Source organism: Alexandromys fortis, unplaced genomic scaffold (genome assembly GCF_014885135.2).
Source record: "Alexandromys fortis isolate MF-2015 unplaced genomic scaffold, M_Fortis_MF-2015_v1.1 scaffold_75, whole genome shotgun sequence".
Classification (NCBI taxonomy): domain Eukaryota; kingdom Metazoa; phylum Chordata; class Mammalia; order Rodentia; family Cricetidae; genus Alexandromys; species Alexandromys fortis.
Window position 1 is genome coordinate 4953549 of NW_026067956.1, and position 23307 is coordinate 4976855.

Consider the following 23307-nt stretch of genomic DNA (forward strand, 5'->3'; position numbering starts at 1 on the left):
ACATTTATGGTGGATATTTGTCATATAAGGTTGCTTCTAAATCTGTCTGGTGTTTTCAGCAAGTGACACACACACACACAATTCTGGGTCAGGAGCATGGAGGAGTACTAAGAGTAAAGCTATGCAGTAGCTTAAGTTGTAAAAGTTGCTGATTGCTTGAACAATCCAAGGCCTAGTAAGGCTGGTTACATTGTTCTCTTAAAGGCAAATTAAACTTAAAGACACAGAACTCCTAGAAGGCTAGCTGGTTAAGTACACCGTCTTAAGTGATCTCAGGGGGGATTATCAATTGAGCTGTGAGGTCTGGAAAGTCTCAGTCTCTTTGGAATTAAGAGATACTTTGATTAAGATGTGTCACTATACTTAACACCTTAAAAAAAACTGCCGTATATTTTCCATAGCAGAGAGTAAATATAACTTTTATTCCAGCTATTTAAAAGATTAAATTTCATCTTACATCTGCCAGCAAGGCTCCTTTTTTGTTCTTGGTTCCTGGCTCTGGTCTTTCCATTCCTGTCTATTTGATATAGCCTTTGGCATAGGTTTGTGGGAGTTTGTCTAGGAAATAAACAAATAAAAAATACGACAAAATATAAACAACTTAATGAATAATTTCAGAGCCATCGCCCAAGTCATGAATAGAAAATTGCCAGTGCTTTTAAATAATGACTTTATGGTTTCTCATGGAAAGCTGTGTTACAGTGTAAAAGGCATGTTAGACGTCAGGGCCATATAGATCCTGGTCTAAATCTAGACTAGGTGTTGACCAGAATCCTCAGTCATCCCATCTGTAAAAATTAGGTGGCTGTGAGAAAATGTACAAAATTTAAACAAAATATTCTACATTGTTTATTTGCTTCATTCAGCTGTTTTTATATCTTTTCTCTCTCTTCTTTTTTCCCATATGACCCTTTAGAAGACTTTCCATGGCCTTGAAATTTTACTTTTTGTATCTTCCCATTTTCCATTCATGGCCCCCATTTCCAGTGTTTCCTAAGTTCTCCACAGGAGTTTGCTAATTCCTCCCATTCTAGTTAGGGAAGTCTAGATTGTTTGTTGCTTCCTGTTACAGCATCCTGTTAACGTCCACTCCCCAGTCTGCCTTTCCTACCTTCTCATTCCCTGCTTTCTGCCAGAACTGATCCGGTCAGCTCCGTCTGCTCCGTTTTCTACTTGCTCTTTATGACACGTAACAGGTATTTTCCATCTGCACTGCTGCTAAAGCTGATCATTTGTTTTCCTTACTTCCATGTTTGTATAGAGATTTTTCTTCTCATTCCCTAGTTTTGAGCTCATTTTTTTATTTTATATTTTTGGCTATATGCCTTCCTATTCCACTATTTCTGACATTATATTCTTCTATCTTTGTTACTTCTTTTTAACAGACCTCTCCTGTAGAAGCCTTTAACCTCTTTTATCCATTTTACATGCTGTTGACTCTGACTCTGACTCCCATCCTCCTACGCCCCTACTGGATCCTTATACCAGGCAGTAGTACTCTGCCACTGGACTGTGTCTCTAGCTGTTGCTTCTGTTTTTACTTTTGATTTGTAGTTTTGTTCATTGACCTGGGCGGGCCATTTTGAATTGCTCTGTAGCTCAGGCAGTCCATGAGCTTATCATTCTCTCCCTGCCCCTCTCTTGCTTGTATCTAAAATTGCACCTGTTTTTATTTTTTCCATTACTTTCCTTTCTTCTGATTGTCAGTCTCTCTCCTCTCTCTCTCTCTCTCTCTCTCTCTCTCTCTCTCTCTCTCCCTCCCTCCCTCCCTCCCTCCCCCCCCCCCTCTCTCTCCTTCCTTTCCTTTCTTTCTACAGGGTCTTCACTGTGTAGCCCTGGCTCACTTGGAGCTTACTATGTGGACCAGGCTAGCTTCCAATTCACAAAGTTACACTTGTCTCCCAAATGCTGGGATTAAAGGTGTGTGTCACTATGCCTGGCTTTACTCTTCTCAGCAGAATAAATTTCAAGTTGTGAACCCTAGAACATTTGAGATACACACCATATCCCACCAACATTTACATGATCACAGTTTTATTTTTGTTCATCCTTAACTTCAGCTTTCTAGCCCCATTTCTTGTTGTCCATACATATCATCCCACCCATGATACCCTTTTTATCATAGAGTGTCAGTGCCTGCCGATTAAATTAAAATTTAGAATAGTGAATTTGATTTTTACTTTGTTAGATTTTCCATGACTGTCTCAGATTATAATGCTTTAGCTATAGAACTATGCAGGCTTTAATAACTACAGTTAGTAATATAACCCAAATGATAGTGTACTCAGGTGAGGGTCCCAGTTGTGAGTAGTCTGGAGGGCGCAGCTGGTATTGACCTGATGCGAGAACTTTGGCTAGTACAGTGATAGTGGGTTACTCTCTAAGGCTAGGAATGTTGAGGAAGAGTCATGAGACATAATTGGCTAAGTATTGCAACCATCAGTGGACATAAAGAGGCAGGTTTGTAGTGACTGAGAAGCAGTCAGATGCTTTGGTAGAGGTGGCAGCCAGTGATGAATATAACAAGTGAAATTGAAAGATCGGGTATAGTGCTTGTGTAGATTTGAGGCTTATAAGTTAAGGTGATGGTTCCATGTCTAAAAGGATTATTTTGTTTTTTAACAGTCCTTCATTACAGTTTGAAGCTGCTTGGGCACTAACTAATATAGCATCAGGAACCTCTGCACAGACTCAAGCTGTTGTACAGTCTAGTAAGTCAAATCTTTCTTTTTTAATGATGACACAGGGTTTTATACTAAAGACTAAATTTCATCTTAGAATATTTTAAAGTTATAGTATAAGTTTTTATATTACTTGAATGATTTCTTTTTTCCTTCAGTATTAAACTGTCATAAAATAATTCTTACTTTGGACCCAAAAAGAAAATGGACTATTATCTTTCAGGGTGAAGACTATCCCCTAATAAGGACTGAAAAGTCTTATTTTAAATACTACCTTCTGAGTGTGCTGAGTAGCTTAAGCCTTTTCATGTTATGGCATATACTTTTTTTGGGGGGGGGGGGAGGGCAGGGCAGGGTCTTGCTGTGTAGCCAGGTCTGTCTTTGAGCTTTCTGTATAGTCCCCAGCTGACCTTATACTCAGGATACTCCTGCTTTAGTGTTCTAAGTTCTGGGATTACAGGTGTTACACCTGATTTATATACACTAGTTAAAAAATTGTTTTTGAATTGTAAGATAGGTCTGTATCATGAATACTGATACTGGGGTTCAACCTAAAAACCAGAAAAGCAAAAACAGCCAAGTCACTAAAAGTCTTCCCTTTACCAAGGCTGGGTGACCGCATATTTATTCCCTCTAGTGCTGGGATTAAGGGCACCACCTGGATTTGTTTCTGCATTGATCTTGTGTAGCCTAGGGTGGCCTTGAACTCAGAGATTCATCTGACTTTGTGTCTCCCAAATCCTGGGATTAAGGTTGTGTGTCACCTTTGCCTGACCTCTAGTGGCTTTAGCTCTGGTCATAAATAATATGCCACTATACACATCCTCACTGTGTAGCCTTGGCTAACTTGAAACTTGTTATATATAGACCAGGGTGGCCTTAAAGAAATCAACCTGCCCCTGCCTCCTGAGTGCTGGGATTAAAGACATGCGCCACCACTGCCTGGCTATGAACAAGTTTTTAATAGAAACTAGGAGGTAAGGTTAACTACAGCGTTTGATTTTCATTATAAACAATTTATCAGTGGTGAAAATATAAATGCTTTGAATATTAGTTTTTTAAAAAAGCTCCTCATGGAATTCACCATGTGTCCCCAGTTCTACACCTAGATGAAATGGAGAGAGAAAGCATGCATACAGTGATTGGTGCACAGGTGACAGGTGTTCACAGCAGCATCAGTCATAATGATTCAGAAGTCCTCTATTATGCATCAATAAAATGTGTGCAACAGAATACTGTTTAACAGTCTAGAAGAATAAAGCATCGGTACCCGTAACATCAGAGGCGCACTTGAAAGTCACATAGTGGGGGCTGGAGAGATGGCTCAGTGGTTAAGAGCATTGCCTGCTCTTTCAAAGGTCCTGAATTCATTCCCAGCAACCACACATGTTCACAACCATCTGTAATGAGATTTAGTGCCCTCTTCTGGCCTGCCGGGATACATGCAGGCAGAACACTGTATACGTAATAAATAAATATTTTAAAAAAAAAGTCACATAATGAAAGAAATCAGTATGTGTGTTTCTCTAAATGTATAAACAGAAAAGGCAGCTATTTAATGTTTGCCTGGTTCTGGGGTTCTGAATAATAGAAGAGTAAGTGGTTAGTGATTGCTAGAGATCGGAAAGCTCTTCGAGGGTTGATGAACATGTAGTTCTGCAAAAGTGCTAAAAAGTAATATATACTTACCAGTGATACATTCTTTTAAAGTATGAATTTTTTTTTAACAAAAAGGCCTAGTAAGTTTTAATAGTGTACAGGTAAAGCCTAAATATCCTGGAGCTGGCACAAGAGTAGAAAGTTTAAGAAAAGGTGAACTTATCTTGAGGTTGGTTATGGTGATAATGTGTAGGGTTTAATGGAATAAGAAATTTAGAGACTAGAGAGGTGTTAAGATCACTGCCTGCTCTCCCAGGGAATCCTTTCCCAGCACACACATACATAGTAGCTCGCAGCAATATTTAACTCCAGTTCTAGGGCATCAAACACCCTCTTCTGGCTTTCACAGATACTTGTACACAGATATACATGTACGCCAAACACCTGTACACATAAAAATATAGAAAGAATAAGAAATATGGTTATTTTACATTACTTGGTAAATCTGGTTAGTTGGTTCTGAGGAATTTTATTGAAAATAAGTATGATGATTTCAGGATACATGTTTGGGATGGGAACTTAAAAAATTAAATATAGGGAAGATTTTGTGCTTTTTTTTTGTAAGTTGATGGCATAATAGTATGCTTTGGGCTCTGTTTGGTACTTTATTGTTCAAGTATTACCAGGTTAAAAGTACTGAAGTTAGTTACTTTTATGTATCCTTGCCCTGTTTATACAGTGAACTGTGACCTGTGACTACTTTATTGACTTGCTTGAGTAGAAATCTGTGACCACGTCAGATAACTGAGTTTTTATTACACACAGATGCAGTGCCCCTTTTTCTGCGACTCCTCCATTCCCCACATCAGAATGTCTGTGAACAAGCGGTGTGGGCTTTGGGAAACATTATAGGTAAGCTGAATTTGGGTTTGAAAAGGCTTTAGTTGAGAATCTTAAATTAACTTTTTTTCCTACATTGGCATAGCCATTACACACTATGTTTCCTCTGGATTTCATGAGTTGACTGTATTCATAAACATTTGTAAGGTGGTTCTTAAGTGTAAAAGGAATATATAATTTGTGTTGGTAGTGGTTAAATTTGTGTTCCCCAAATCAAAATCATGGAAAGCAGCACTTGATGTCTGACTATGGTGAGGAAACATAGAGCATCAGTGTCCCAACATGAGCCATTGCACACATTTCAGACTTTCCCATCCTGATTGTAATTTTTTTTAAATACAATTTTCATTTCTGTAGGTGATGGTCCTCAATGTAGAGATTATGTCATATCACTGGGAGTTGTCAAACCTCTTCTGTCCTTCATCAACCCCTCCATTCCCATCACCTTCCTTCGGAACGTCACATGGGTCATTGTCAATCTCTGCAGGAATAAGGACCCCCCACCGCCTATGGAGACAGTTCAGGAGGTAAATGCAGAATTGTAAAGGCGAGATGGCTTATCTCCCTGATCATGCTTTACAGGGAATATATAATGAGCATATACTGATTTTATTGAAAATTCTTCTGTTTTTAAGTATAACGTACCATATGTCAGAGTTAAGTGCTATACAGTAAGTAGCAAGAAGAATGCCAGTCCATTTAATGTATTTTTTCATGACTATTTCCATGAAGAGAAAACATAAATTCAAATAAGTGGGGAGGGAGGAAGCCCTGTTTTGCTGTACTACTTTTTGGATTTAATGCTAAGAAATATGCAAATAATTTGAGTTAATTTGCATTCAGTCCATTGAATTCTGAAAAAATTGGTGTTCTTAGAAATGTGCTCTACTTTAAAATTTAAAAATCCTTTAAAACCTTTATTGGCTCGACTGTTTAGAGAGTCATTGACTCTGTATCTTTATAAGCTGTGTCTTTATCTCGTGTCTATTCTTAGTGTGAGTGCCTAACAGCCATTACTCAGTTGCTCTAGGTTTGTAGAAGACCTGTTAGACCTAGGGGTCAGCAAACAAACCCTATACCTTGCACTGGTTGTAATTGTTTTTGTTTCTTGAGACAGGGTTTCTCTGTGTAACAGTCCTAGCTCTTGTAGACCAGGCTGGTCTCAAATTCACAGAGATCTACCTGTCTCTGCCTCCTAAGTGCTGGGATTAAAGGCGTGTGCCACCACTGCCCAGCTGGTTGTAATTTTCCTGACTAAAGTTAGTGTTTTACTCCAGCATCTTACTGAATAAAAATTTAGACGATGATGACTGTGAAAGGAAATTTCTTGTAACTACAATGTATGCCTGTATGCTAACATCTCCATTCTTCTCACCTGACATTTTATGCCATAAATAAGGTTTCTGAAAATAATTGACTTTCTTTTAAGGAGTATTAATCTTTATTAGATTTATTTGGATCTTTTAGTTAAACATTTGAAATACGTTTTTGATTTTCAAATTGAATTTATTAAATTAGATATTCAAACAAATTTCACACTTTAAGTAGTTACTGTTTTTTGTGTCATTGTTTTTATAAAGACATTTCTTTCCATCAACTAGCATGACTGTTTATCTTCTTTCCTCAGATTTTGCCAGCTTTATGTGTTCTCATATACCACACGGACATAAATGTGAGTAAAGTGGTGTCACTGTGGGGTTTGTCTCTTGATGCTACCAGAAGGGTTTTCTAAAAGCAGTGCTAAAGAATAGTGGGGCGGGGGGTGGAGAATGAGAGTAAGTTTAAATCAGATTGATTTAATTTTTGTTTTTAATCTTCCAGCAAGTATGCTGATTTGTTGGTCCCTGAAGTGATTAAGAACAGCAATCTCTTTCTGTGGTTTCACTTTCCAAAGTTTTAGTCACCTCTAGTCAGTTGCAGTCTTAAAATATTAAACGAACAACTTTAGAATAATTTATTAATATATTTAAAATAATTTTGTAGTATATGCCTATCTTTGCTCTATTTTATCATTAGTTTTTGTCAATTTATTAATCTGCCTAATTTGTGAATTAAATTATCTAATATCTATGAATAAGAAAACACATACATCTATCTGTATATGCATTTCTGTGCTGTGCTGTAGAACAGTGGGCATCCATGTGGGTATTATAGCTTGTCCCCACGGGGGTCTGCTGTAGTGGATTTTAAAGTACAGTTATGTTGTCGGATGCTGCTAGTTCATTTCCCGACCGCCCTGACTCGAAATAATCACACAGAAACTATATATTTTGCAATACTGTTTGGCCAATAGCTTAAGCATATTTCTGGCTAATTCTTATATCTTAAAATAACCCATTCCTCTTATTTTGTATTTTACCATGAGGCTTGTGGCCTACTAGCAAGGTTCCAGTCGGTGGTTCTTTCTCTTCTGGCTGCTACATGGCTTCTCACTGACTTCTCCTATTCTCTCTCCATATCTCTTTTAGCCTTGCTATGTTCTGCTAAGTCATTGGCTGAAAGCAGCTTCTTTATTAATCAGTAAAAGCAACACATATACAGAAGGACTTCCCACACCACAACTATCTATAAAATGGTAAAAATTTTATGAACCATTATGGTCATACAATAAATAATTGCCATGACAGAATTAAAGCTAGGTCCATGATCTATACCATGATCTCACAAATACACAACATGGTGTAAAAAGAAACAAGAAAGTATAATAGAGAAATAGCCAGAGTACTAACTATGGAAATCCATATGATTTTATTTGTCAACTTTAAAATAACACCAAGGAAGTAACATATGCAGTGAACAATATAAGAGCTATGTGTGGTGGTTTGCACCTGTAATCCTTCTGCTTGGGAGGGAGAGAAGGAACAGGAGTTCAAGGCCAGCCTGAGTTAGTGAGATCTTATCCCAAAAGAAAACAAAACCCACAACAAAATGAAGTACTTCTAGCATTGTAAGTACAAGGTAATTATGGCAGGACAAGATGATGCTTATTTTTGGTTTAAAATGTATAGAAGACTATTTTTTGCACTTGCCATAATATATGTCAACTTGTTTAATTTATAAAGTTTTATGAGATGGTATTTCTGTCTAAGTTATAGAGTTGACTAATAGGTTTTGTTTTTGTTTGTTTGTTTTTGTTTTTGTCAAGTTGAACATCATTTCAGGAACACCAGGAAAGGTATTGAGAACTTGAATACCTTGAGGTTTTAGAGAGTACCAGTAGACAGTGACTCAAAAGTTTGATGGGAGTCTTGGGTCCTGTGTTTAGAAACTTTGGGCTTTGCATGGTAATGAGTGAGGTTTATAGAAGGTTTTCAGATGGATAAGTGAGAATTGATACTTGTAACAGACAGCTAAGAAATGTATGACTTATAGTAGGGAAGTTTTATGTAAGCAGAACTATTTTCTTAAAATAGATTTGAAGTTGATGAAAACTTGAACACAGCTTATAGGCACAGCTAAGGAAAGGAAAGTGACCAGAATTATACAACTTTGTCTGTGAGTATTTTCCAGCATAGATTAAAAATTTGCAGAATATGAGGGATTGATAAAAACCTGGACATTGAATAAGATTTCATAGGAAAGGCTGTATTCTAGAAAGTGCTAAAATTCAGCCCAAAATTCTTTGTGTTTGAAGTTTAGAAGCAAGGGAGGAAAAACCAACAAAGTGGTGTAAGTATAACAGATATTAGATCACAGACCCTGTGGCTGTCTCCGTCTCTCCCAGAAATCTGCTGTCCACTTCTTAGACCAAAGTACTGACAGACACCTGCTATGTCTCAGGCCTGGGGTGAAAGTAAACCTTCTACTGGCCACCCCAGTGGGATGTTGGTAAGAAAGCACCCTTCGCTAGCAACTGCAAGAGAAGCTTGTGGTCCTGCCTAGTGCCTGCCTGTGTGTACAGGCCCCACCAAAGTGGGTCACATGATAGGAAGTCTGTCCGCTCTCTGGCAGCCTGTAAGAATCAGAAACTCCCTTGTTAAGGTTCCATGCTTGGAACCCCTGTCATTTGTCCTTTAACTCTCCTACTGAGACTCCTTTGGGAACTAAAGCGGGGAGGCTGCCTTTGTTCAAGGTCCCATCATGATTGCCTGTGCTCTGTCCCTTCTAATGCATTCCCACTTCAACACCCAATTAAGTGTGCATGCACGTGTGCGTGCGCACACACACACCATTTGTGGTTGTGAAACTTTCTTGTTCTCTTTCCTAGTTAGCAAAACTAGTTCTGAAAGGCATTCTTATGTTGGCTCCTTTCATGAACCCGCTATTTTTTTCCCTTTAAATCAGCGCAATAACACATAAAATTTGAATTGATAAAGGCAGAGATCAAACAGATTTAGATCATACAGGGCCTTGGATAAAATATTAAGACTCATAGTCTTTTTATATTGGTGATAGCAAAATTAGGAATAAGTGGTCGAAATTATTCTGGATTCATAGTTCACATTTTGTAAGGAAATACAGATTTTAGGGAATTGTAGAGTTAAAGGCAGATTGGTAGTGCATTTTTGGTAGACACAGGAGAAAATTAGCCAATGCCAGAGCTGAGGATTGGGAAATATGTAAGTGTGGGAGACTAAGTATGCTTAGATTGAAAGTTTGCTGCATTTGATATGTGTGATGAGAGAAAAGAAATGAGGAATACCAGGTTTCTTATATTTTAGGATGTGTATGGCAACACAGCTATCAGCAGGAAGAGGTCCACGGCACCAGGATGTGTGAGATGGTAACTAGTGAGAATGAAGGCGGTCAGATGGGATTATGGAAAGTTAGATGGGTTTATACCATTAGTAGTCTGTTATGAGGCATCAGAAATCAAACCACACCCACTGTGGAAAATCGCAGGACAATCCAGAGAGTCAGTTTGTTTATGTGTTTTGTCGCTGGAAGTTAATTTGTGATTGTAATGCTAGAGTATCTGGCTTTCTCGCCTGTTTGAATGTGTTCGTGGACAATGCAGTGTCACATAACATCTCACACCAGCCTAGCCTCTTTTACTAGTAATGTAAGGAAAGTGATCAATTTTAGCAGATCATTTATGTGCCAAGACTTGGTATTTAGTGACAGGGGACTTGGGCGCCCCAAAGACCACTTTGCGCTTGATGACTTAGTAGAAGGACTCATGACTCAGAAAGCTGTTCACACTCACGCTTGTCATTACTCTTCAAAAGGGTACACCAGGGTACAAAGTTCAATATAGGTTACAAATCTAGAGCCCCTGTTGCTGTTTCTTTGTTGGTTTGATCTCCTGGTTACTGAAAGTAGTGTGTTAAATTTCCTAATTGCTAGGTATTGGTGGCAGATGCCTGTAATCCCAACACTGGAAGCTAAAGGGAGGAGGATAAGGAATTTAAGGCCAGCCTTAGAGACCCTATCTAAAAAACAGTAACAGAGGCAGGGCAGTGGTGCCTCACACATTTAATCCCAGCACTCGGGAGGCAGAGACAGGCAGATCTCAGAGTTCAAGACCAGCCTGGTCTACAGAGAGAGTTCCAGGACAACCACAGTGGTTACACAGAAAACCCTGTCTCAACAAACCAAAAAAGAAAAAACAAAAAACAAACAAACAAACAAACAAAAAAAAACAGTAACAGAACAAACTTCTCCAGCTTTTTGAAATATTCTTCTTGTATATTATCTATTTTGTAATGGCAGTTGCAGTATTATTTGGTGAATAGACATTTGTATCTTTATTAATTTCCTGCCATAAAGTATCTTTTGCATTGATTCTTAGCTACTGTTCTCTTACCAGAATTGCAACCTCTACTTTCTTTTTCTTGTTTATTTGGTATAGGTATGCCCTTAGTTTTATTTTTAGTCTCTATTACTTTACTTTAGAAATGTCTTGTATAGATTGTAGAGTTGGCTTTTATTTAAGAAGCTATTTGAGGGCTCCACGCAGGATGTTGTTGGTTAGTTGTAAAGTGCTTGCCTCGTGCAGACAAAGCCCTGTGTGCAACCCTAACACGAGAGTTTAATTTTAATCCTATAATCATCTTATATTTAATATGCTTATATGCTTTATTCTAGTAGCCATCTGTATATTTACTTCTTTTTAAATACCTTTCCTTTATTCCAATTGCCTGTGCAGTGATCAATGAGCTTATTTTTGCTTCATTTCTCTTTTTGCATCTATAGATTTAAGTTGTTTGCACAGTTGGGCGCATTTTCCTCCATTATGCACATTTTTCCTCAGCTCTACCTTTTTTTTTTAAAAAAAAAAAGCTTAAATATTTTATTTGTCTGCAGCTAAGGTTGTTAATCCTTATAACGAAAATATATGAAGAATAATGTTATAGTTTTTGGTTAGAATTTAAGTCAGACATTCATTAATATGGAATCTTCAAATGTAAATACCCCAGAAATGTCTATAAGCCATCTGGTCTAATAACTGTCTTTGAATATCACTTTACTTCGGAAGGTTTTGGCAAACAGTTGAATGAAAGCTCAAGAGTTTTCCAAAATTAGTCGTAATTAATAGAACTATTCTGTATTGTATTCAAAACTAAAACAATTTTAATAAAACTTTTCATTCCAAAACAGCAGTAAAGGAAACAAGGCATTTTGTAAAGTGTGGTCCTGAACAATCACAGTAAAAATAAATGTATACTTAACTCCCACCTCCTCAACACAGAGGCGGCTCGCAGTCTTGGGACTAAGGCTGTTTCCAGTTCTTTGTCCTGGGACTCTTGATGACTCAGATGTCAGTTTCTTGTTGTACTGCAAGCTCCTTGGCTTTGCTCCTTTCAGGTTTTTGGGGTTGTTGTTGTTGTTGTTAATACTGTTACTTAATGTCTTAGTGTTCTGTAGCTGTGAAGAGACACCACAACCACAGCAAGTCTTTAAATGGAAAACAATTAATTGAGGCCTGCTTACAGTTTAGTCCATTGTCAGCATGGTGGGGAACATAGTAGCGTGCAGGTAAACATAGTGCTAAAGAAGAATCCTCAGATGGCAGTATGAAAGAGACACTTAGGCTTTTGAAACCCCAAAACCCACCCTCACTGACTTTGTTCCTCCAACAAGGTCACACCCACTCCAACAAAGCCATACCACCTAATCCTTCAAAAACATTGCCATTCCCTGATAACTAATCATTCAGATATATGAGCTTATGGGGGGAACCATTCTTTTTCAAGCCATCACAGTCCACTCTCTGGCCCCATAAGCTGTAGCCGTATCATAATGTAAAAATGCATTCGATTCAGCTTCAAAAGTTTTTAAAAGTCTCAACACTGTTTAAAAGTTTAAAGTTCAGCTATGCGTTGGTGGCACATGCTTTTAACCCCAGCACTCAGGAGGCAAAGGCAGGTGGATGTCTGAGTTCAAAGCTAGCCTGGTCTACAGAGCTATTTCCAGGACAGCCAGGGCAACACAGAAATCCTGTCTCAAAAAACAAAAAAAGGTAGAACCTGTACTTAACAACACAGAGGAAAGGGCTTACAATGAGGAAATACCGTACAACACAAGAGTGAAAACCAGCAGAGCAAACTCCAAATTCTGCATTTCCATGCCTGATGAGCTTTTCAGAACTCCAACTCCTTCCAGCTTTGTTGACTACAACACTCCTCTCTCTTGGGCTGGTTCCACACCCAGTCTTAAGCTTTCCTCAGCAGGTATCCCGTGGCTCTGACATTTCTAACATCTTGGGGTCTCCAAGGCAATCCCTACTTCACCTTCACAGCTTCCCACAATGGCTTTCATGAAGGAACACCACTGCCACACACTTGCCTTCAGCAGATCTCAGATTCCACAACCCATATTTTGCATCCTTGATACTAAGGTCAGAAGCACATGGCCAAAGCTGCCAAGATCTGTTGCTTATTGGGACTGGAGCTTGGTCCCCTTGATTAGCTTTCTGTTTTCAGTGGTTTCCTTCACTTAAGGTTTTCTCTTAATTCCCTCGTCACAAGTTGGAAGCTTAGCTGGATGGGGTCTTGCCCGGAGGTCACCATTCCCTTTATTCTATTTAGCATTGGACTTTAAACTTTTTATCTCCTTGAACACTGGACTTAGCTCCATTTCTTGGTGCCTTTTTCTCTTCAAACTGTACATTTTTTTTTTTTATTTCTCCTTGTTCAGCTTGCTTGTTCAACATCTACGTAAGATTGAACACTAATAACAACACAGCACAGTCAATACTAGGCTATCTTGAAATTGCCTCTGCAAATGCCATTAATCGAAAAGTCTTCAGTTTACTGTCAGGCAGATTGGGGGTGGGGTGGACAAGGGCAGAAAACAGCCACACTCTACGAAAATACTGCAAGTATGGTCTCAAGGCCACTTTAACTTTCCTCTCTTCTGAAACCTCTTGGGCCAGGCTGTTGTCGTCTCCATTGCTCTCAGCACCATCTTCCCTGCTCTTACTAGTTTGGCCTGTTAAGCCCCACTTAAAGCTTTCACCTGCTTTCCTAATCCAGAGTCCACATTCTGCCAACAAACTGCATGGCCAGGCCTGTCACAGCAACACCCCAGTTTTGGTACAGTTTCTGTGTTAATTGCTGAGAACAGACATCACAAGCACAGCAACGCTTACAAAAGAAAGCATTTAATCAGGGCTTGCTTATAGTTTTGAAGTTTAGTCCATTATCACCATGGTGGGGAGCATAGTAGCATGCAGGTAGGCATGGTGCTGGCGCAGTAGCTGAGAACTTGCATTCTGATCCACATACATGAGACAGAAGAGAAAGACACTAGGCCTGGCTTGGGCTTTTGAAACTTCAGAGCCCATCTCCAATGACACACTTACTTTTTCCAGTATGACACACCTGTTCCAACAAAGCCATACTTCCTAGTTCTTCTAAAACAGTTCCACCCCCAATGACAAAATATTCAAATATATGAGCCGATGGGAGTCATTATATTCAAACCATACTTAGATTATATGGCTTCTTTTGGTGTTGCTCTTGAGTTCCTTCTGATTTTTTTCCTCCGTAGTGCTCCCCCTGACAGTTTCTGTTTCAAACATGCATAATTGTACCTCTTCCATTCCTTCTCATTCTTTATTCTTTTCATCTCACACAGGTTTGGAATGAGTCCAGGTCCAAATTAGTATTTGTTTTCTTCTTATAGGTAATTTGGAATTGTGTTCTCATGATTCTTAGTAGTGCTAAAGGTATAAGTTATGTGTAGTTTTATCTGCTCCTCTGACTTGTACACATGCCTTCTTAAAGGATATGTGTGTTGAGGTAGCTGCTTTTGAAAACTTCAGGCAAAAGGTGTCTTTAATTTGGACACTTAGTAGAAAGGCCTCTGGATTTCAGATGGGTTAAGAGTGGTGCTTTTGCTGCTGTGAGGACACCAAGGAGAACCACACACTACCTCTGTGTACTGAATCAGTTCACCAGATCCTGGAGGCTGGTACCCTGTTTGGTCTTGTTCTTGTAGTTGAAAACTTCAGATGGATGAGCATGTGGCTTAATTTGGGTTTTGGGTCTCATGCAGCCTAGGCTGCTCACACTCACTGTGTAGCTGAGGGTGGCTTTTCCTCCTGCTCCTTTGGTTACATTTCCCACGTATTGTGATCACACACGTGTGCCATTACACTCAGCACTACGTGATTGTACTTCATGCTTTTCATTTGAGGGCCTTTGTCAAGGTTCAAGTACTGAATCATTCCTTAGCCTATTCACTTTAGTAGTTGGAAAAATTGTATTGGCAGATTATTTTGGGGTCTTCTAGATTTGAAGCAGAGTAGTGTTTTGGCCTCAGACTTGTGTATGAGATAGATCACAATAATTTTTGGGCTCAGGGAAAATTTTATGCTTGTTTAACAATTTTTATTTTATGATTGTGTATTATGTTTATGTATGAATGCTGTACCTGTGTGGAGATCAGAGGATGACTTTCTCTAGTTGGTTCTCTTCTTCCACCTTTATGTTGGTTTTGGGGACCAAACTCAGGTCACCAGGATAACTTGCAAACTCTTTGCTTGCTAAGCTATCTTGCCAACACATTATTTTTATTTTTATCTATCTGGTACATAAAGTCAGAAATTAGAAACAAGCATCCTAAACTTCTGTCTCATGTTTATGAAAGGTGATCGCAGGTAAGCCCTGAGATAAAGATTACACTTATATCAGTCATGTACACGGTTATCTTTCCTACCAAGTTAAAACAGAAAACTCCTTATTTTTCTGTTACAACTTCTGGAATAGCTTTTTTCTGTTTGTCCTTCTTATAGATTCTGGTGGACACTGTTTGGGCTCTGTCATACTTGACAGATGGAGGAAATGAGCAGATACAGATGGTTATTGATTCAGGGGTTGTACCATTCCTCGTGCCCCTTCTGAGCCACCAGGAAGTGAAAGTTCAAGTAAGTATCTTCTTTTTATTAAGTTCAGCAGCATGCACCTCAGGATTGCCCTAGTTTATCTCCTGAACCCACATTTGTTCATTTGAAATAATTTTTCAGCTTTTCAGTTACGTAAGCCATTAAACATAGACCTGCATACATTCCATTATGATTTCAAATAGAAAGACGTGAAACTGTTGGTCTCCACAAATAGCTTTTTCTTCTAGTATCCTGTTAGGAGACAGCATACTGCTTGTCTGATGCCCACATTCGCCTCCAGCCCCTCTGTCACAGCTCCCTTTCCTTCTCACTGAAGCTTTCCGTCTGCCTATCTCAGCTCTCTGTCTCTGGGTAGTTTCCAGAGCCTTCCAGCTGTGAACCCCGACTCTGTTCTGATTAGGGTCGGCATTTAGTTCTGCTCGTCATGCTTCTCCCTACAAATGCATGCTGACCCCGGGTAACATTAAATATTATATTAAAATCTGTGGTGCTGCTTTGGTCATAAGAACAACTGTTTTTAAAGAAAGGACTTGATGATTTTTAGTTTCCACTGTTTTAAAAACTTTCTTTTTTAGATGCTTTATATTTGTGTGGTTTTGAGGGCAGAGCATGGTTTTGGTTTTCTTTTGTTATTTTCAAGACAAGGCTGTCCTAGAACTCGCTCTGTAGACCAGGCTGGTCTCGAATTCACAGATCCTCTTGCTTCTGCCTCCCAAGTGCCCAGATTAAAGGTGTGGGCCATAACTACTAGGCCTAAAAATCTTTCTTCTAACAAATTTTCACCTAATTTTTGTGGAGTTCTATAATTTTCCGTAGGAGATGGTTGTTTAAAAGTCCTTGCTAGTTTGGTTCTGGCTTTGCTGTAGGGATGAAATAAATGTTCATCATTTGCTCCTCACATCCCAAAGTTATGAAAACTACAGAGATGACAATTTCATTATAAACATACTTAAAACATGTTCTCCCCTCTCTAGACTGCAGCACTCAGAGCAGTTGGGAACATAGTGACCGGCACTGACGAGCAGACCCAGGTGGTTCTTAACTGCGATGTCCTGTCCCACTTCCCAAACCTCTTATCACACCCGAAAGAGAAAATAAATAAGGTAAAGGCACACACTGCCCTTCTGTCTGTGCTGTTTCCTTGCTGCTGTTACTGTGTGTTTTCTCACTCAGGGTCATGGCACTCAGGATGAGGATGGTTGTAAGTGAATCTTTAAAACTGTTTTAGTTTCTGTTTCCTTTAGTCGTACTATCATCACAATAAAATTATTTTGGACTATTTATGTGCTTATAGGTTGAACAGTATCATTAAATTAGTAACCAGTATGCAAAAACATAATCTCTCACTAAAATAACTGGTAATTTTAAAACAGTTAAGTTATTCCCCTACAAAATTAGAATAGACCTAATTCTAAAGGTGTCATGCCTTCTATCAAAGGTGATAAAAATTTACTTTTAAAAGTTTCAAATTTATTTAAAAATTTATTATTAGTTGTATAGTAAATAATTATTTAAGAGTTTATGGCTTATTTCACATACCATGTTTTTTTTTTATTGATTTTATTGAACTATACATTTTTCTCTGCTCCCCTTCTCTTTTTCTCCCCTCCCCTCAACCCTCTTCCATAGTCCCCATGCTCCCAATGTACTCAGGAGATCTTGTCTTTTTCTACTTCCCATATAGATTAGATCAATGTATATCTATCTCTCTTAGGGTCCTCATTGTTCTCTAGGTTCTCTGAGCTTATGATTTCTGGGTTGGTTTTCTTTGCTTTATGTCTAAAAGCCACTTGTGAGTCAGTACATATGTTTTTCTGGGTCTGGTAACCTCATTCAAAATGATGTTTTCTAGCTCCACCCATTTGCCTAGAAATTTAAAGATATCATTTTTTTCTGCTGTGTAGTACTCCATTGTGTAAACAATGCTGCTATGAACATAGTTGAGCACATGTCCTTGTAGTACAATTGAGCCAAAAAAAAAAAAAAAGTGGTATTACTGGGTCTTGAGGAAGGTTGATTCCTAATTTTCTGAGAAATCATCATAATGATATACAAAGGTGCTGTACCAACTTGTACTCCCACCAGCAATACCCCACATCCTCTCCAGCATAAGTTTTTATCAGTGTTTTTGATCTTGGCCCTTCTTACAGGTGTAAGATGGAATCTCAGAGTTGTTTTGATTTGCATTTCTCTGATGACTAAGGATGTGGAGCATTTCCTTAAGTGTCTTTCAGCCATTATAGATTCCTCTGTTGAGAGTTCTCTATTTCCGTCTGTACCCCATTTTTTAAAATTGGATTATTTGTTCTTTTGATGACCAATTTTTTTAGTTCTTTGTATATTTTGGTGATCAGTCCTCTGTCCGATGTGGGGTTAGTGAAGTGGGCTGTCATTTTGTCTTGTTGACCATGTTCTTTGCTTTACAAAAGCTTCTCATTTTTAGGAGGTTCCAGTTATTGTTTCTCTCGGTGTCTGTGCTACTGGGGTTATATTTTAGAAAGTGGTCTACTGTGCCTACTTTCTCTTCTGTGAGGTTCAGTGTGGTTGGCTTTATATTGAGGTCTTTGATTTATTTGGAGTTGAGCTTTGTGCATGGTGATAGTCTTAGATCTATTTTCATTCTTCTACATGTTTATCCAGTTATGCCAGCATCATTTGTTAAATATGCTTTTTTTCCATTTTATATTTTTTGCTTCTTTGTCAAAAATCAGGTGTTTGTAGGTGTGTGGATTAATATCTGGGTCTTTGATTCTGTTTCATTGGTCCTCCTGTCTGTTTTTATGCCAATACCAGGCTGCAGATCTATAGTAGAGTTTGAAGTCAGGAATTATGATGCCTCCAGAAGTTTTTTTATTGTACAGGATTGTTTTGCCTATCCTATACTGTGTTTCAAAGTTTATTTAAAACAATGTATTAGAGTGCTCTCTCTCTCTCTCTCTCTCTCTCTCTCTCTCTCTCTCTCTCTCTCTCTCTCTGTGTGTGTGTGTGTGTGTGTGTGTGAAAAACCAAAGTTAACATCAGGTATCTTCCTTAGTTACTTTCTACATGTATTTTTTTCCTTTCTTTTTAAAATTTGTTTTTATTGAACTGTACATTTTCTCTGCTCCCCTCCCCTCTCCTCCCTCTACATGTATTTTTTTAAAATTACTTTTACATTAGTTCTGTGTCTTTTCAGTGTACGGGCGGATGGGTATGTGCATCTGGCATCAGCTCTCTGGAGCTGGAGGCACAGGCGGTTGTCAGCCACCCAGTGTGGTTCCGAGGAGCTGAGCTCTGATTCTGGAGAAGAGCAGTCCATGTTCTTTGTCTTGGAGCCATCTCTCCAGCTCCTCCACCTTGTATTTTGAGTCAGGGTCTCTCATTGGACATGGGTACCACAGACCCCCTCTCTGCCTCAGTTGTGCTCCAGGTAGAGATGCCACTGAGTCCTACTTTTACCTGGATGCTGGAGATCCGTCAGATGTTCATGCTTGCATGGCAAGCCATTCCCCAACGCAGCCACCTCCCAGAGCCCTGACTTGATTTGCTTTTATGGCTGAATAAGCCATTCTGTTCGTATGTATGCGCCACATTTTCCTCATTTGCCTGTTGGTTGACACTGGGGTTGTTCATACCTCGTGTCTGTGTAATTAATGCAGAAAACACTGATACCTCAGGGACTGTTTCAGTCCTTGGTTTAATTTCCTTTCTGACATACTGGAAGTTGCTGAATCATGGCAATTGTGTGGTAGCTTTTTGAGGAACCTTCAGACTTTCACTAATGACTGTACTTGACTGTATATTAGGGTTTGCTTTCTCTGCAGCTGTGAGTGTAGACGCTTATCACCATGCATCTTGACACAGGTGCTGAGCATCAGGACCTCGGCACCTTACCCAGTGATCCTTCTCCCCCGCCTCATGCTTTCCAATAAACTACAGCTCTTTAATACAAGTAGTGTTGACGAGTATTTGGAAACTCCATTCTTCTGGCCTGCCTTTCAAAAAGAGAATGAAATGTACCCCTAGGCTAAAGATTTGGGTCTGTTTTATTTGTTGCCGTATCACCATTGCCTAGAACAATATGTAGCTTTAGCTAGGCTTACAGATTATTGAATAAATAATGGTTTAAGTGGACACAGAAGTATTGGGGAAGGAGGCTTCCCTTTAATGAAATGGGAGGTCTGAGTTGGCTAAATCACATGTAAAAATGCTAGCCATGTAAACCTGACAACCTGAGTTTGATCTCTGGAACCGTATGCTGGAGGGAAGTACCGACCTGCACATGCACACCATGGCATGCATGGGCACATCCGTTTACTTGTTTACAAACACTAGACTCACATAAAATGATAGTAAGTAAAAGAAAATGGAGGTCTTATCCAGTCATATTTTAGACACGGTCACTTTAACCCTACTCAGGAGATTTTGTTATCAAATATTTATAATATTAAAAATAAAAATACAGATAATAAATACAGTTTTTCCGATAAAACTGACCCATATTTTGTTCACTACAGGAAGCAGTTTGGTTCCTTTCCAATATAACAGCAGGCAATCAGCAGCAAGTTCAAGCTGTAATAGATGCTGGATTAATCCCCATGATCATTCACCAGCTTGCTAAGGTCAGTCATATCATTAATACATTGTTTACCTTAATTTATTACAACCCAGACTTTTGGATAAAGAATTTATTTCATGAGTTTTTTTTTTACTCTCCAGGGGGACTTCGGAACACAAAAGGAAGCTGCTTGGGCAATTAGCAACTTAACGATAAGTGGCAGAAAAGATCAAGTGAGTTTGAAAAAATGTAACTGGTCACTGCTACTAACTGCAGCAAGGACACTTCTTTCTTATTCTTAGAAGTTACTGGACATTTTCGTCTACTGCAGTTTCTAGAGGGAAAGAGAATTCATAGATTCTTTCTTCTTTTGTATTGTCTAGGTGGAGTACCTTGTACAACAGAATGTAATACCACCATTCTGTAACTTACTGTCGGTGAAAGACTCTCAGGTGGTTCAGGTGGTTCTGGATGGTCTTAAAAACATCCTGATAATGGCTGGTGACGAAGCGAGCACAATCGCTGAAATAATAGAGGAGTGCGGAGGTGAGTAGGTGAATGCTGGCGTTCTAAAATACTAGTTCCTCTCAGCTCAGCTTACTAGAAAATTACTACAGGCTCATTGTTATTAAGTGACCGGAGTATTTTCCTGGTCTTATTCAGCATATTAGCATTGCTGAAGGATTTTCACAAAGAATACAGTTGTTCATACTTTAGAAATACTGGTCATGAAGTCAGTTTTCCTGGAGGTTGGTGGATTTTAGGGAATAACTCATTATTTCCATTGCCATACCGGAAATATGGGAGGGAGGCTAAGTGCTTAGAAAAGCAAGGTTTCTTTAGCTGGGAAGTGTGGAAAGTGAAAGCGTAAGACAGAATGGTTGTTGAATTAGTGTGTAATGTACAGATATGTGTGCCTCTAGGAAAGTCCTCGGCTGGAGCAGCAGGACAGAACACATAAGAGAATACAAGACAGATCCAGGGTCAGACTCAGTGCCCAGTGCTTTGCAATAATGTACAGTGTAAGATAAAGCTAAGGATGGTTCTGCAAAAGCTTTACTAACTCTTCTAAGGCCAGATCCCCAACATCAAACCTTCAGTAGGCCCTGTTACTTAATGGTCCTTAAAGTCCTCCCGACAACTCAGTTCTGAGGACCATACCACAGCGTTCATTTTGAAGTCACAGTGTACAATGTTAAACCTGGTGGACTAGTGGAGTAGGTAAAAGCTTTCTTTACTCCATTCTCAAACTCTAGACAAAGCAAACACATTATTTTTATGTTATACATAGTACCGTGTGTCTGGGTAGACCCTTCTTTGGGAAGTGGTTGCCCAATTGTGTGTGTCTTGTTTGAATTCCAAAAGTTGGAAAGACTTTTAGGATTGTTACAAAAGCGTGTTGATGTTAATAGGACTGAAGTCATTTATTTAGTATTATAATTTCTGGTAAGGACATAAATACGTATTTAAAAATTCTGTTCTTAAAAAGTACCTGTTCTGTATGTACTAAAGTATCCAGACATTGCTATAAAACTATAAGCAATGATTTGTTTGTTTGCATTTTTGTTAGCCCTGTAGTTTACCTAGCTTATGCTTTAGAGAATATAAATGCAATAGCCTCACAGATCAATAAAAACAGAAAAGTATGTGAGAATTTTGTTCAAGATCGTGTAAATAGTTTCGATACAAGCAAATTCATGCTCATGCTTTTATTACAATATCTTATAAGATAAAAATTAATTTCATAGTCAAGTTCATAACCCAGTAATTTTGAATAGCTTAGACAATTCTTTAATGTTAAAGTTATGTTTGTTCCTGTTGGAGTAATAATCACAATGTGTAATATCATCTTATAAAGTATTTTCATTTATTAGTGTTGACACCTATTTCTCCATATTCTGATTTGTGTATAATATTTTAAAAGTCAACTGGTTTAATATGTTAAAAAATGTTATCTCCTGGATGAATACTAAGGTTTTAATTACATAAAGTTGTGCACCTGGTACATGAAGTCTGTGGTACAATGGAACTATAAAAGATACTCTCAATTGCGCACAGGTATGCACACCTGTATGCAGCACTTGATAGAAGCAGGGGACCTCAAGTTCAAGTCCAGAGTTGACTACACAGTCTTGTCTCATAAAACCTGAAAAGGGGATGAGTGATGAATACTTCCTCCTGCTGTCCATACCTGTGGAACATAACCTGTTCACTTCGTTATTGTTTTTTCGAGACAGGTTTTCTCCATATAACTTTGTGTCTGTCCTGGAACTCGCGCTGTAGACCAGGCTGACCTCAAACTCACAGAGATCCGCCTTCCTCTGCCTCCCATGTGCTAGGATTAAACACGCGCCACCACTGCCTGACTTACTCCCTTTTTGAAATGCAGTGTTTTTGATCTAAAGCTTCCATCAATTTAGTTCTAAAGACCTACATTCAGAAAACTGTGGAAGAGCTATCATGATTATATTGAAACCTTTTGGGAGGTTTTCCGATCTTGTACTGTCATTAACTTGCCATGCACCAAGAAGCAAACCCCTGTCATCTCTGTCAAATGGAATGTTTTGGTGATTGAGTTGGGTTTTTGTTTGTTTTTGGTTTGTGAGACCAGGGAATATCAAATATTTTTAAGGGGAAGGAATTAATTGGCTGATGGTTGGGTTTTTGCGTGTTCTTTCAGACTGTTACTTTTTTTAAAAAAAAGATTTATTTTATGTACCTACATGCACATCTTTATTCCAGAAGAGGGCATCAGATCCCACTATGGATGGTTGTGCTTCACAATGTGGTTGATGGGAATTTACCGAGGTCCTCAGGAAGAGCAGCCAGTGCTCTTCACTGGTGAACCACCTCTCCAGATCTTAGACGGTCATATTTGAGTGAGAAATGACATACTCTGAGGTTCATAGAGCTTTTCTGTAACTAGATTATGCAGATTACTACCACCTTAAGTATTCTTATATTTTTTGGCAGGTTTGGAGAAAATTGAAGTTTTGCAGCAACATGAAAATGAAGACATATATAAATTAGCATTTGAAATCATAGATCAATATTTCTCTGGTGATGATGTAAGTAAATATTGAAATATAGATGTCTGCATGTAATGGGCATTTACTTAGAATTTTTCTCTTATTCTTTATTTATTTAAATTTTTTTAATATTTATTTATTATGTATACAATATTCATTCTGTGTGTATGCCTGAAGGCCAGAAGAGGGCACCAGACCTCATTACAGATGGCTGTGAGCCACCATGTGGTTGCTGGGAATTGAACTTAAGACTTTTTTTTTTTTTTTTTT

At 38.6% G+C, this 23307-nt stretch overlaps 1 protein-coding gene across 1 annotated transcript in view; it reads left to right on the plus strand.

Moving 5' to 3' along the window:
- Nucleotides 1–23307, plus strand: part of Kpna3 (karyopherin subunit alpha 3) — a 72524-nt gene that overhangs the window by 48015 nt on the left and 1202 nt on the right. The window contains exons 7-16 of the mRNA XM_050152227.1: nucleotides 2626–2711; nucleotides 5106–5192; nucleotides 5538–5707; nucleotides 6808–6852; nucleotides 15361–15492; nucleotides 16446–16574; nucleotides 19968–20072; nucleotides 20170–20241; nucleotides 20392–20554; nucleotides 22982–23076. Coding sequence (XP_050008184.1) covers nucleotides 2626–2711; nucleotides 5106–5192; nucleotides 5538–5707; nucleotides 6808–6852; nucleotides 15361–15492; nucleotides 16446–16574; nucleotides 19968–20072; nucleotides 20170–20241; nucleotides 20392–20554; nucleotides 22982–23076 — 1084 coding nt within the window. The remainder of the gene's footprint in view (nucleotides 1–2625; nucleotides 2712–5105; nucleotides 5193–5537; nucleotides 5708–6807; nucleotides 6853–15360; nucleotides 15493–16445; nucleotides 16575–19967; nucleotides 20073–20169; nucleotides 20242–20391; nucleotides 20555–22981; nucleotides 23077–23307) is intronic.